Raw genomic sequence first — 15,210 nt, 5'->3', positions numbered from 1 at the left:
CCTGAAGCATTTTGATTTCCTTAGTGATTTCTCTCTGCTATTCCTTAGCTCTGTTTCTTTAGTGAAAAAACACTTCCAGTTATTTGAGTCTGTGTCCTGTCTCTCTCTTTGGGTAAGCCCTTTGAAGATCTGTCTTTGTTTCTCCTACTCTATCGAGTTTTTGCTAACAATAAACACTCACTACAGTAGGTATTATTTTTCAGTGACTAAAGAGGGAGGTAAATCTCTTCACAACCCAACTGCTACTCTAATCCCAGTACCAGCCACTAGTCTGCATCTCTGAAGCAGAAAACCAAACTACTCTTGGTATTCTTTGAACCTTTTGAGCGTGTCTTTATTATAGGAGCACACTTGATGTGAAACATAGTGCCTTTGTTAGAAAATTCAAAACTTAAAAAAAGCATGACTTTAAAAATCTACTGTATTTTCCTTTTCATTATATATTCTTTGGGGTCCAGACCATTGAGATTTACTTATAATGCTAGAAATTACAACTAAGCAAAATATTAACTTGCTTTTCTAGGCAACAATTGTTCTTAGTCAAGCCATTAAAAAGGAATCACATTCCAAAATCAGAGTCTTCTCAAATCACGTAAAAATTCCAAAGATGATATAAAGAAAATAAAGTTTTATTTTAATTATTTAATACTAGGGGGTAAACATACCTCACTTCTTATAGGCTGATCTACACAAAAGAGAGAAGGAGCTGAGTCTGGAGAAGGAGCAGAACAAGCGTTTGTGGGACCGGGACACTGGCAACAGCATCACCATTGACCACCTGCGGCGGGAGCTGGACGACAGGAACATGGAGGTACAGCGCCTGGAAGCCCTCCTCAAGGCCATGAAGAGCGAGTGTCAAGGCCAGATGGAGCGACAGGTCAGCCAGGACCCACAGCAGCTTCTCCACATGGCCGCTTGAGGGGAGATGTGTTTTATATCTTATTGGTAGACCTTATTTTTTTAAAAACATGTATGGGCCTAAAATAGCTCTGAAGTAGAGGTATAGGTTTTATGAGCAAGTTATAAAAACACACTATTTATTTCTGTATCTCATGTTTGTACGTTGTTAAGTAATGAAACTTCCATCCAATAGCTTTTTCATTTTCACCTAGAAATTGGTAACCTAATAATTGCTTATTTCAGAAAAGCATCAAACCATAGGGAGGGCTGAGGGAACAGCAGGGTTGAAGGTTTCCAAGAGATGTTTCTTTGGTTTTGTTTGTGTTTTTCTCCCACATGGGTTCAGACTGACCTAGGCACAGGATGGACGCACTCCATCCATCTCAGTGCACAAGTCATGAAATGTGGAATGCTCTGTTAACAGCAGTGTGTCTTTAGCACTAGAAGGACATGGTTCCCTTGCCACTTATTGCCGCAGAGACATAGAAAGCATCCCACAAAAGAGTAAGCATCCCAAATGTGAAAGCAAACTAAAAGGACCAACCAGTCTTGGCTTAGACCCAGGCAAAGCCATCTTCCTATTCTCTGGCCCAACCTGGGAAGAAAGGAAGATAAAAGGAGTGATTATAAGTTAGAATCTTATTCTCTTCCTAACAAGGACCAGTGTATGTTGGATAAAAGCCATTATTCACTTTTCCCTCAGATGTAGAATTAAGGAGCAGATTGGAGGGACGTAGACAGAAAGGGCAATTATCTTTAAGCCTACCACACTTCCCCCTGTTGCCAGTGTTATCCTAATTTAAACTGGTACAGAAAACAGCCTCAGAGGAATCTTCCTCAGATCCCCACACTAGAAAACCATTTTGGAGGAGCATTATTTAGTAAGTTCCCTCCACCTTGGTCTAATTAACACACGTCGATCTCTGATCTATTACATAGAGTTCTGACAGCAAAACTATTTGAGTTAGTCAAAGTAGATATTATCCGATCAATGATTGTATGTTTTTGAGCTAACTTGTTACATCTCATGAGGTTGTCTCTACCTATCTGCCCAAATCCATCAGATTCTTTCTTCTTTAACAAGCAGATGGCAGCAATTCAGGGAAAGAACGAAAGCCTAGAAAAAGTGTCCTCCTTGACTGCTCAGCTTGAATCTACCAAAGAAATGCTCCGCAAAGTAGTAGAAGAGTTGACAGCCAAGAAAATGACCCTAGAGAGCTCAGAGAGGACTGTATCGGACCTGACAGCTTCCCTTCAGGAAAAAGAGAGAGCCATCGAGGCCACCAATGCAGAGATCACAAAGCTCCGCTCCCGGGTAGACTTGAAATTGCAGGAACTGCAGCACTTGAAAAACGAAGGGGATCACCTCAGAAACATGCAGACAGAATGTGAGGCCCTCAAGCTTCAGATGGCTGAGAAGGACAAGGTGATCGAGATCTTGCGACAACAGATTGAAAATATGACGCAGTTGGTGGGCCAGCATGGACGAACTGCTGGTGCTATGCAAGTAGAAAAAGCTCAACTTGAGAAAGAGATTAATGACAGGAGACTGGAACTGCAGGAATTTAAGGTCTGTAGTGTGTGTTTTTTTCCGTTTGTTTGTTTGGTGGTTTAGCTTCTAAAATATCTTTTCCCCATAAATAAGTATGACCTAATTTACTGAAAAGGGGTTTTGTAAGGAGGCTCTGTGGACACTCTGAAATTGTTTGAAAGTATTTATGTCTATGTGCATATTATATTTTTGTGAGAAAGCGTCCATAGTTTTATTAGATTCCAAAAGGAGTGGCCCAACAATGGTTTAGAACTCTATTCATACAAAAGAGGAAAAAAATCAGAAAATCTACAGCTGCTTTATAAAGCCTTTCCTGGCCTCGTAGTTTGGAGTATGTTCTCCCTCTTCAGACAGACCTAAATTTGAACTCCATCGCTCACCACTGAATAACTGAAAGACACTGGACTGTTTGTTGAATCTTGGCTTCTATATCTGTAAAACAACAATAACATCAACAACAAAACACCAGAAAGCAAAATAAACAACAAAAAAAAACCCCTCAACAACCTTACTTGCTGCTTAAATGAGAAATTAAATATCAAGGACTTAGCCTAGTTCCTGGCCTGTAGAAGATATTTACAAAATGTTAGCTCCCTTCCCCCATTCCATTCTCAGTCTAAACCTTATCGTGCTTTATTTGTACCTGTTATAAGCTGGATCACATTCTTTATTGCAGTGTGTGTGTGTGTGTGTGTGTGTGTGTGTGTGTGTGTGTGTGTCTCCTCTGCCCTATAAGGCTGCAAACTTCTTCAAGTAGAGTACACATCTTACTCATTTTTATGCCCCTACCCCATGTCTTTGTGCCTTTCACCCAGTAGATGCTCAAAATTTAAAACTATTGAATGAATTTCTTTTAAATTTGATTTCCTAAGTGTTATGTCACCTGTATCTCTGCCTTGGTAACTAATAGGAGATGAATCACATACAATTTAGTTTTTTTTTTCCTTTCAGTGTTATTGAGATATAATTGACATAAAGCACTATATAAATTTAAAGTATACAACACAATGACTTCACTTACATATATTGTGCAATGATTACCACAATAAGTTTAGTTAACATCCATCATCTAATATAGATGCCCCCCCTTCCAAAAAAGGAAAGAAGGCAATGTTTTTTTCCTTGTGATAAGAACTTTTAGGATCTATTCTCTTGGTAACTTTCAAATATACCATACAGCAGTGTCAACTACAGTCATCATGTTGTATTTGCATCCTCAGTACTTATTTATTTTATAACTGGAAGTTTGTACCTTTAGACCATCTTCACCGGATTCCTTCCCCCCAACCCCTGCCTCTGATAACCACAAATCTCTTGAAAATGTTAGATGCCTGAGTTTTCTTATTCTAAAAATAGGGCCAACTGTAGATTATTGCCTGTCTTCTGGAGACACACGAGTTTATTGCATAAAGAACTACACTATTCTAGTGCTTAAGTTTTTACTTGATTATATCATAACAATATTTTTTTAATGGCCAAACTCACCATGAAAGAGACTTTTAAAGGCTTCCCAATGCTAATCCTCGCAATGAAAAATTTAGAATAGGTTTACAGAACATATTAGAGGAGAAAAGATGATTGTTCCACCTTGTTAAAGGAAAGAGATCGATTTCTAGTATTGTTAGGAATACAAATAAATTGAAGAATCCTATTGAGTCTCACACTTTATCATTTAAATCAATTTTATCTTCACAAAAACCTTACAAGGTGAGTATGTTATTATCCCATTATATAGATGAGGAAACTGAGAGCAGAGACAAATAACTTGCCTGATAGCAACAGTACCTTGAGATTTGATCCTAAGCAGTGTATGAGTAAATATTACAGGCATACCTTGGAGATATTGTGGGCTCGGTTCCAGAACACTACAATAAAGCAAGTACCACAGTGAAGTGAGTTCTTATATTTTTGCTGGTGGAGGTTCTTGTCTTCAATTTATAAAAAATGCAACTTCTGTGAAGTGCAATAACATGAGCTTTAATGCCATCCACGTCCACTTCCCTCCACAAAGCAGTGAGGAAGAAGGAGGGGAGTCCTAGTGCTACTAGATAAGGTTTCTCTCACTTCCTTAGACTGCACACACTGACAGCAGAAAAGCAGGGTGAGCTTTCTCCCATTATTGCAGGTCCTCAAAGCTGGATCCTTTCTTACAAGGTTAAAAAAGGACTGAATGACCATCAGCTGGTCCCATGAGGTGGGACAGGAGTAGCATATGCCCAATACATGCTGTGATGCCTCACGCTCTCCCAGGGAAAGCCCTCCCCATTTCTCGCCCCATGAGGCCAGAGAGATCTAGTGTGGCAATTACCAAGAGCTGCTAGGCAAGCGGCATCGCATAGCCTTGGTTAGGGCCCTTTACTGCCCAAGCCCACCCCAGGTGGGTAGTGAGACAAGCCTACAGCTCTCCACTGATCCTTTTTGAAACAGCTAAAAACTTGTCACATGTTTACATTTCAAATATTGCATTGGCCTATATATTTAAACTGCTATTATACAGTCAAACTACTAGGACAGAGATATTGCAGGTTCAGTTCCAGATCACTGCAGTAAAGCAAATTACTCAATAAAGTGAGTCGTCATCTTTATGCTGGTAGGGGGTATTGCCTTCAATTTGTAAAAAATGTAACATCTGTGAGGTACAATAAAGCAAAGTGCCATAAAATGTCTGTATTATATTTAAGGCCAACAGGGGACTGTTGAGGGGACTGTCTGATAACCAAAAAAGTCAGATTGCTTTCAAATAGTATTTGCTTGGAAGAATCTAGGCTGGCTCCACTAGAAAATGTAATGTGAACCACACATGTAATTTTAAATTTTCTAGTAGACACGTAAAAAGAAACAGAGGAAATTAATAACATATTTTATTTAACGCAACATATCCCAAAATATGGTGATATTTTCATATTGCAATCAATATAACAACTGGGATATTTTACATGTTTTAAAGATATAAAGTCTTTTAAATCTGGTGTATTTTACACTTTATAGCACATCTCCACTTAGATTGGCCACATTTCAGGTACTCAATAGTCACATGGCACAACTATATGCTAAAGTGACATTTAAGGTTAAAAGAGGTAAAATGTTCCTTTTGTTTTCCCACTTACTCTATTGATGCTTTATAATAAAATACAAATTTAATATCCTAGGAAATAGTGAAAATACATTTACATATAGATGTAAATATATAGATATAGATAGAATACTAAGACAATATCAATTATAACTATATAAGTACATATTTTTTATGTCTTTGTATTTATCCCTATATTTAGATTTTAAAAGATAAAAAAGATGCAAAGATACGAGAACTTGAGGCCAGAGTGAGTGACCTGGAGCTGGAAAAGGTGAAGCTGGTGAATGCAGGCTCTGAGCGGCTCCGTGCAGTGAAGGACATCAAACAAGAGCGAGATCAATTATTAAGTGAGGTGAAAGCTAGTAGGAATGAGTTAAACAGTCTTACAGGTATGTTACTTCAGTTCAAATTCTGCTAAAAAAAAAATAGTGTTATCAGTGAAGTCCAATGTGGACATTAGGACGATTGCAAAAGAATGCTTCCTCATCCCGCATTACAAACATGGGTTGATCGTGCTGCCCCAGTGGAGAACTTCATCTGACATCCTGATACTTCTACTTGAAGAGCTTCCATATCTTGCACTTATTAACTGTCAATTTTAGTCAGCCCTCAGAGTCCATGAAATTCTTTACTGAGTTTCCAAGAGAAGGGTGAGGGAAACCTTGAGTCCTTTGAGCCAAATGCCTTGATTAGAGGTTTAAGAATAAAGCAACATATGGAAAGAGAGTTATGCAGATTTCTTGAAAGGAGAAATCCAAGGCCTTAAATTTAAAAATGAAATACTTCTTGTTCCCCGTTAGCATGGTACAGGTAACACTTGCTTCCCACACACCCCACACCCACCACACAAACTCACCACACACGCAAAAGTCAATGGTTCCTAAGCATTTACTATGGCCAGATAGTGAGACAGGCCCTAGAAACACAACCGTGAGACTCCTAGCTACTTGGGAGCCAGACTATACAGAAAGGGTTGTAGTTCAGTGAGTGAAGCCCAGTAGACATATATACTGGATGTAGATGTAGGCGAGAGTAGAGAATCAGCCTCCTACAGGAGGTGACAACTGTACTACGTTTGAAGGAGGACAAGGAATTTGGCAGGTGAAAAAGAGGTGGAAGGGCAATCCAGGCAGAGAAAATGTGGGCAAAACCATGAAGCCATGAAATAACATGTGACCTTAAAAGTGCTTGTTGGAGTAAAAGTGCAAAGGAATGAGGACTAAGAAATGAGGCGGGATAGGCAGAGACAATGTGGAGCCAGCAAAAGATGCTAAGGAAGAGATTGTTGTTACCAACTTTACATTTTAGAAGGACAGTATCAGCAGGTAAATAGAGAAAGGCAAAACTTAAAGGGACAGGCCACCCAATTAAAGAGGATTTTGCAGGGTCCCCAGGAAATATGATGAGAACTCGAACTAAGGAAGTGGCAGTGAGAATGAGAGGAAAAGGAAGAATTCAGAATATTTTTGGAGCTTGACTCAACAGTACTTAGTGGTTTGGGGGTGGTTGTGTATAGGTTTCAGGTTTTAAGTTTGAAATATTGGGAGAACAATGATACCAGCAACCGAGAGAGGGAAACAGGAAGGAGGGCAGGTTGAAGGGCAGGAGGGTGAGTTACAGTCCGTCTGAGAAAATTGGCTTGGGTGGCACTAGGGCATCCACATGGAAATGTGGATAGACAGCGTTAGATCTCAGCAAAGAGGTATTGGCCGTTTGTTCCCTTTATATATAAACCTACCTATCATATGTAAATGTAAATAAATAGATCGTGTGTGTGTGTGTGTGTGTGTGTATGTTGTGTGTGTGTGTGCATTCTTGTACTAATAATGAATGTGTGCCAGGTATTTTGAGATAAAAAGTCAGAAAAGACACATGGCAGCCTCAGGTTACTTATCGTATCATAGAGATTCATCCACCTACAGATGGTGGTTAAATCCATTGTAGTGAAGACGATCATCCAAGAAGGCTTAAGATGAAATACATATGAGCCAATTACACTGGCCGGAAAAAGTAATGAGTAATAAATGACTACAGGAGGAGAGTCTATTCATGCAGATTAAAAAGAAAGATCCCTGCGAATGCGTATGTACATACATCTGATTCCTGTAACAAATGATGATGTAACTATGTGAAGTCTCTTCCAGCCCTAAAATTCTGTGATCATTAATTACAAATAAAATATATTCATAACAATGGGATAGAAAAAGTAACCATCTATTATTGATTAATACATTGTACAGAAGACTATGAAGTCTTAAAGAGGAATTTTCGAAACAAAAGTGAAGAAATGGAAACTACTACAAATAAGCTGAAAATGCAATTAAAATCTGCACAGTCTGAGTTAGAACAAACAAGAAATACATTAAAGTCAATGGAAGGATCTGATGGTCATGGTATGCTTTATTAGATTTTTCCTTCTATTTTTAATTCCATTGGTCTAGATTTATTAAAACACAAACCTGGGTACATGGCCTGCCACCTCCTCACAGTGCCACGTGATGTGAGAGACACACAGTACTAGGTATCGACTGTGTGGTATCGGTGTTATATCACAGTAGTTCTACTCAGTTTGTTTTAGGGAAATTGCCATGTGTTTAATTTATTCCCTCAAACATCTGAATCTTTCTTTTCCTGTAGCTATTTCAATAATTTCTAATGGACTTCACTGTCTATAAATGCCAATTATTTTTAAGGAAGTGTGAATATAAATACAAGTTACTGATAATTTTCATTCAACCCCTTATTTTTCAAATGTTCATGATCTGTATAAACTATACGGTTGACCCATAACAACATGTGGGTTAGGGGTACCAAGCCCTGAGCAGTAGAAAATCCACACATAACTTTTGACTCCCCCCAAACCTAACTACTAATAACCTACTGTTGACTGGAAGCCTTAACATAAACAGTCAATTAACACATATGTTGTATGTTATGTGTATTATACACTGTATTCTTATAATAAAGTAAGCTAGAGAAAAGAAAATGTAAAAAAAAAAAGCCATAAGGAAAAGAAAATACATTTACAGTATTTATTGAAAAAGATTCATGTATAAGTAGACCCACACAGTTCAAACCCATGTTGTTCAAGGGTTAACTGTATATCTGTGGCTAATTATTAGTTCATGATTCCTTCTCTGTTATAAAAATGGGGAAGAGTCCTGGGAATTGAATTGCTCAGATGAGGGGTCCCTTCTCACCACTTAGACACTTTTTTCCTTGCTGTCTGTATTAATTCGGAAAGAAAAGTTTATTTGTTGTTTCATATTATTCATGTCATTGTTGGTATGGATATATTAGCTGACTTTAAGAATCACTATTTAATCCCCTTTACCCTCATCTACCACCCCCCTCCCCCCTTCCCCTCTGGTAACCACTAAACTATTGTCTGTGTCTATGAGTTTTTGTTTCTCATTTGTTTGTCTTGTTCTTTTGTTGTTTTTGGTTTATATACCACATAGCAGTGAATCATATGGTTCTCTGCTTTTTCTGTCTGACTTATGTAACTTTACTAACAATTGTCACCCCAATAAACTTTAATTTTTTTAAAAAATTACTATTTAAGTAAAATCAACATTTTTCTATTTGTCAATATTTTTTAATGTCAAAAGATTTATTTTTGTCCTCACTTCAGCAGCATGTATACCCAAAATGGAACAATACAGAGAAGATTAGTATGTCCCTGCACAAAGATGGCATGCAAATTCTGGAAGCATTCCATATTTTGTGTGGTTCTGGGAGATTTAGCTCTTTCTTTGCTGGTTAATACCAAGAAAATAGTGGAGTTTGGAGAGGTCATTCCAGAGGCCTTGTGGGGTTTGTCTCCCCTTTTTCCCCCACCAGACGGAGTCCCTTTCTCAGTGCTCTCCAGGCACCTCCACAACTGCCCCAGTCATGTTAGAATTATTAAATTAACTAGGTAATCATATATTTGCACGTATCCAAATGCTTATTTTCATTGATTAAAATCATCTTACAATAAAAAATATTTATTTAAGAAAATTACTTTGAAGGCCAACCATGATCCACTTAATCAGACCAGAATTCTTCAGAGTGGTCAGCAAACGATGTCAGACTTTTGATCTATTAATAATATATCAATGTACTGTGCCTGTATTAACCCTGTTTTTGACAGTTAACTATAGGACCTATATCTTGTTAGCAAAAAGTCAGACCTTTCATCCTCTCTGATAGTTTATTTTTAAAGAATAGTACATTTTCTTTTTCTAAGTTATAGCTGGACATGACTCAAAGCAGTGGCATTCTCAAACATAGGGTCCCTGACTTTGAATTTCCAAACAAGGATGAGCTTCATGTATCTTTTTAGTAGCCTGCCATGTCTTATGTATTCAGTGTCTACTACCTATCTAGAACATTCTCATCCCGTCACTAGTTTTACTAAAATAATCACATATGTGCTTACGTTGCCAATTTAACTATTGGAACAGTAGTGAATTCCAAGCGCATGACAATAACCACAAAAATGAAAATTGAATGGTTTTTGATATCACTAGAATCTTTAAAAAGACCACTAACAGTAGATAACTTGTGTGGTATTTTAAATATGAGTTTCTAGAAAAATTTTAGTAAAAATATATACGTTATTCATTATTACAACTATGTATTTTTATGTATATATGTATATATATTTATATATATATATGTAAGTATGAATTTGGTCAGTATTGTTTATTACCATGCCATATTAGAGATATGGTAAACTACAGTGGTCAATGAAATTCATTCTAGTAGTAAGGAAACCACAAAACATCATAAATATATGTATCAGCCCAAAATCTCTGAGTAATTGCTGAAAATTGTTATATCCAAATGTTGTGAAATCTGAAGACCTGTTTCCAAGATCACTCCCTTACCACTGTCCGGGGATCATGGAGAATCTTACTTGTCAACTTCTTATAATGTTTAACCATCATATTATAGTAGCCTCTCAAAATTTATTAACTTGAAAAACTGAGGCACAGTTTACTTCCTTTTGTTTTTCCAGCTATGAAAGTGGCAATGGGGATGCAAAAGCAAATCACAGCTAAAAGAGGTCAGATAGATGCTCTTCAGAGCAAGATACAGTTTTTGGAAGAGGCAATGACAAATGCAAATAAGGTGAGTCCTTGTCCTCAGGGTGGGGGAAGCCAATATGGTGACTCGTTAATATACATCAAGACTAAATAAGACACAGCAGACATAAAAAGTACAGTGGAGAAATGAGAAAAGGCGACTTCTGACTGAGACAATGAGGGAAAGGTTCCTGAAGGAACATTTGAGCAGGATCTCAAAAGAGCTAGTTAACTGCAGGAAATGGGCAAAAGGACATTACTGATAGAGATAGGGAGTGATTATAAACAAAGCACAGTTTCACTATATTGCAACATATGTGTTCCTAAAATAACTGTGCCACACAAAATTGTGCAGTAAAAACCCAAGGGCTTATGGGAACAATGGGTTGGGAGCACCACGCTAACAAATTTCATCAGTCATACACACACGCACACACACACACACACACACACACACAAAATAGGAACCTAATGAAAATGGTAGCAGTTTTACCCATGTTCAATGGTTAAGAAATACATAAACACTACAATAACTATGGCCCCTTATCTTTAAAAAGACCTAAAGTTTGCTTGTGGAACTGTGTGTAGAAGGGTTGCAGCTTGTGAGTTATGGAGGGATAGAAGGTGGGTTTTCTACAACATCAGATGTCCTTGGATGTGGCTCATAACACAAAATAAACTGAGGTAGCTGAAAGGTAGTTGTTAGAAGAATGCATATATGCTTTTTGTGTCTTCCTGTGCAGCTCTGTTTAGCTGGATGCAGTTTTCTGCATTGATCTAGTATTCCTCATAAATGAAACTGCGCATAAGTAAATGAAATTTCTGTTATGCTCAAATATTCCCTAATATATCAATCACGTTGGAACAACTTTGCATTGTTAAAAGAAGTTAGAACTGACTGTAATGGGGTGAGAAAATGAGGAGCATAAGTAGAAAATGAGTGCAACTACAGTAATTGCTTTACCCACATCCAAAACGAGCTGCTGAAATACTTTTCTAGAATGAGTCTAAAGATTAACAAGTACGTGCGTACATTTTTGCATACCTCTCATCATATGGACTTATGTATTTCCTCTTTCTGTGTTCTTTGCCATTCTTTCTTCATCCATTTTTGGCCTATTTGGAGCCTAAAGCAGCGCTTATGCTCGTCCTCCCTGAGGGTACATAGGGCATTAAGAGGTATTGCCTGCTATCACCAGACTGCCTGCCCCCACTAAAGGAAGGTATTCATCAAAGCTCAATGACATTCCCTTCAAAGGGAAAGGAGGCTGCTTGTGAAATTTATCCCTCTTTTTGAAATCTTTTCTGCCTAACTAATCAGAAAAGGAAAAATTATTTACATCCAAAATGTGTATTACAGTGGCGATTCCTTCTGCTTTGTTTACATTAAACGTTTTCTCTATGAAAAATATATTTAAATAAATTGAGGTGTATATTTTAACTTGACTACTATTCATTTGTCTTTTTGTCTACCTAGTCCATGATGGTTTTTAAAGGACTGAACTAATTTTGATGAAATTTTGTTGAATACCAAAGACTCTCTATAAGTATGTCAGTAAGCTTATTCTCATCACTGGACGATAAGTGATTTGAGGGCAGGAACTGTGTGTCCCATTCTTTTTATGTCAGAGGGACTGCAGTAGGCATTTGTGAAATGAATATTCAACCTTGAAACAAAATAGAAACCCAGAAAGTTTTCACATAAATGCATCTTCTTTAAATCTCTTCTGTCATTTTAAACAAGTTTCAATAAAATCTGTATATGATTACTCAATCTCAATTCACCATACACTGTTTCTTTTTATGACAACATAGTTATTACATATTTTGTAGGTTTTATCAAAGATTCGTTAAGCCTAAAAAATGTAATAATACCAGCAGTGATAAAATGAGAGAATACGTGGTAATATAATTCTAGCAGCTCCCAACTCCAACTCAGAAGCAATTAAATGGCATATGAATTAAACTATAGTTCAGATTGATCTTTATAAAACAGTTTTATATTTTTATCACATCTCAGCTTCTACATTAGCATATCATTTCTGGTATTTTCTCCTCTATAACTGTAGGAAAAACATTTTCTAAAAGAAGAAAAGAATAAACTAAGCCAGGAATTGAGTACTGTTGCAACAGAGAAAAACAAGATGTCTGGAGAACTAGAAGTCTTGAGATCTCAGGAACGCCGTTTGAAAGAAAAAGTTGCTAATATGGAAGTTGCTCTCGATAAGGTAGTTATTAATTAAATATATAAAGTAGTCATCAACCAAATAGCTATTAACTAAGTAGGACTGTTCTGAATGAAAGCTCCATGTTGATTGGAACCAAATCTATATTATATTCCAATCACCTAGAACAAGGAAAAACCATATCCTATGGAGAAGTCTCTTCTGAGATTTAAAAACATAGTTATAATGTGTACTTTTTACAAAATTATCTTCTTCAGGCCATTGCAGTCTCAGGAGCAGTAAGATATAAGATGTAAGGTGCCCCTGGTGTCCTTAGTGGACTGAATAATTAAAAATGTCTCCAAATCTAACTTACTACGAAAGAACGACTTGAACACTAAGTAGAATACAGTCTGTTAAAAATATCAATAAAATGATGAAGTAATGCTAATATCTGGCATTTTGTGGGGTCCAGAAGATGCAGGTAGAAAACATAAAAAAGTGAGAAAGATCAGTGATGCTCTATTTGTCATTGCCATTTATTATGGCAGCATAAATATCTCTTCCTGTCACCTGAAAACTCTGGAAGGTGAAATAGTTACCAAAACAAGTCCTTGATTCTTAAGAAATCAGAACCTTCATGGTTAGGTAAAATGATATGTGATCCTACCTATGCCAACTTGATCTTAAAACATGATATATTGACTCAATGAATTTCAGTTGTGGTTATTTTTATATAATTTTTTTTTACATTGCTAATGCTGTTTGCTCATTTCTTCTTTAGTTCATTCTTTTGAATGCCCTCCACATATAAACGGGATGTAGATGCTGGGATACAGAGGATATAGACATTGCCTCCAATTGTTCTCTGTTTACTGGATAAAACAGATGAATAAACAGATGAATGTAATACAGTGTGCTAAGAGTGGGGAAGTTTCCTTGAAGATATTGCAGCTCTGCATTTATAGGCTAATAAAATAAAATGGCATAAAAATGGAGGATAAACCATATGTGGTTGCTTGATTGTAGGCATCTTTGCAGTTTGCAGAATGTCAAGATATAATACAACGTCAAGAACAAGAATCTGTGCGCCTAAAACTTCAACACACTTTGGATGTAAAAGTAGGGTCTTTTTTTTTTTCATCATAAATAGTAGTATAAGCAAAATAATGCCTTTGTTTGATATATTTTATTTATTACCTTAGATATATTCAAGTGTACTTTTCAGCATTATCTGATACTAACAATTATAAAATCTGTACAAACATTGTTACATGCTATACCTCCCCTTTTCACGTATAGTAACATATTGAAGCACAATGCTTGATGTTAAGTTTATAATAAGTGGGGAAAACACAAAAGTGCCTACCTTGGGAATACCTGAGGGAAGAGTTTTGCATAGATAAGGGTCAAGCAAGTGCAAAGGCCGAAAGTGCAAGTGTGTTTAGCTTGTTTGGAGAAGAGCAAAAATGTTGTAATCTGCATGCCAAAAACATTTACTCTTTAAAAATAGTACATTTTCCACTGAAATACATGTCTATTTTCCGAGTATTTTTTTAAGTTGCAGACATACTTTAAACTCTCAATAATGATACTTTCACATGCTGGAGACCTCCATAGTTGTAGAGGATCTTTCTCAGTAGTATGCCAGCAATAGCGTGGAGTCTTTGGCAAAAGTTAGGAACCAGTGTAGTGGCATACCATCCTAGGTGTGTTTTCACATCTTGAATGCTTTTATCTTTTTTTTTTAATTTTCGTAAATTTATTCGTTAATAAAATTATATAGGTGTCAAGTGTACAATTCTTAATACCCTAAAGTCATCTGTGTATTGCATTGTGTGTTCACCACCCAAAGTCAGGTCTCCTTCTATCACCATATATTTGACCTCCTTTATTCTTTTCTACTTTTCACCCCCTCCCCCTTACCTTCTGGTGACCACCATACCATTGTCTGTCTATCTGAGTTTTTGTTTGTTTGTTAATTTTTACTTTAAGTTTTATATCCCACATATGAGTGAAAACATATGGTTCTTGACTTGTTCCATCTGACTTTTTTCGCTCAGCATGATATTCTCAAGATCCATCATGTTGTTGCAAATAGCAGTATTTCATCTTTTCTTATGGCTGAGTAATATTCCATTGTACATACGTACCACATCTTCTTTATCCAATCATCTATTGATGGACACCTACATTGCTTCCATATCTTGGCTAATGTAAACAATGCCGCAATGAACATGGGAGTACATATATCTTTATGAATAAATGTTTTCAGATTTTTTGTGTAGATATCCAGAAAAGGGATTCCTGGGTCATATGGTAATTCCATTCTTAATTTTTTGAGGAACCTCCTCCATACTGCTTTCTATAGTGGCTGTACCAGTTTACATTCCCACCAGCAGTGTATAAGGGTTCCTTTTCATTCACAACCTCCCCAACACTTGT

General features: G+C 36.8%; 1 protein-coding gene and 1 non-coding gene across 2 annotated transcripts in view; both read left to right on the top strand.

The window, feature by feature from the left end:
* Positions 1-15,210, top strand: part of CCDC158 (coiled-coil domain containing 158) — a 66,115-nt gene that overhangs the window by 31,228 nt on the left and 19,677 nt on the right. The window contains exons 11-17 of the mRNA XM_033106317.1: positions 680-877; positions 1,988-2,470; positions 5,728-5,917; positions 7,769-7,921; positions 10,534-10,646; positions 12,670-12,828; positions 13,795-13,887. Of these exons, the coding sequence (XP_032962208.1) occupies positions 680-877; positions 1,988-2,470; positions 5,728-5,917; positions 7,769-7,921; positions 10,534-10,646; positions 12,670-12,828; positions 13,795-13,887 (1,389 nt within the window). The remainder of the gene's footprint in view (positions 1-679; positions 878-1,987; positions 2,471-5,727; positions 5,918-7,768; positions 7,922-10,533; positions 10,647-12,669; positions 12,829-13,794; positions 13,888-15,210) is intronic.
* Positions 9,150-9,255, top strand: LOC117022705 (U6 spliceosomal RNA). The gene has a single exon (XR_004423107.1). It is a non-coding gene; the product is annotated as a U6 spliceosomal RNA (small nuclear RNA).

Source organism: Rhinolophus ferrumequinum, chromosome 5, assembly GCF_004115265.2.
Source record: "Rhinolophus ferrumequinum isolate MPI-CBG mRhiFer1 chromosome 5, mRhiFer1_v1.p, whole genome shotgun sequence".
Taxonomy (NCBI): Eukaryota; Metazoa; Chordata; class Mammalia; order Chiroptera; family Rhinolophidae; genus Rhinolophus; species Rhinolophus ferrumequinum.
Note: the sequence above shows the minus strand (reverse complement) of the source record. Positions and strands in the feature narration are given on the sequence as shown.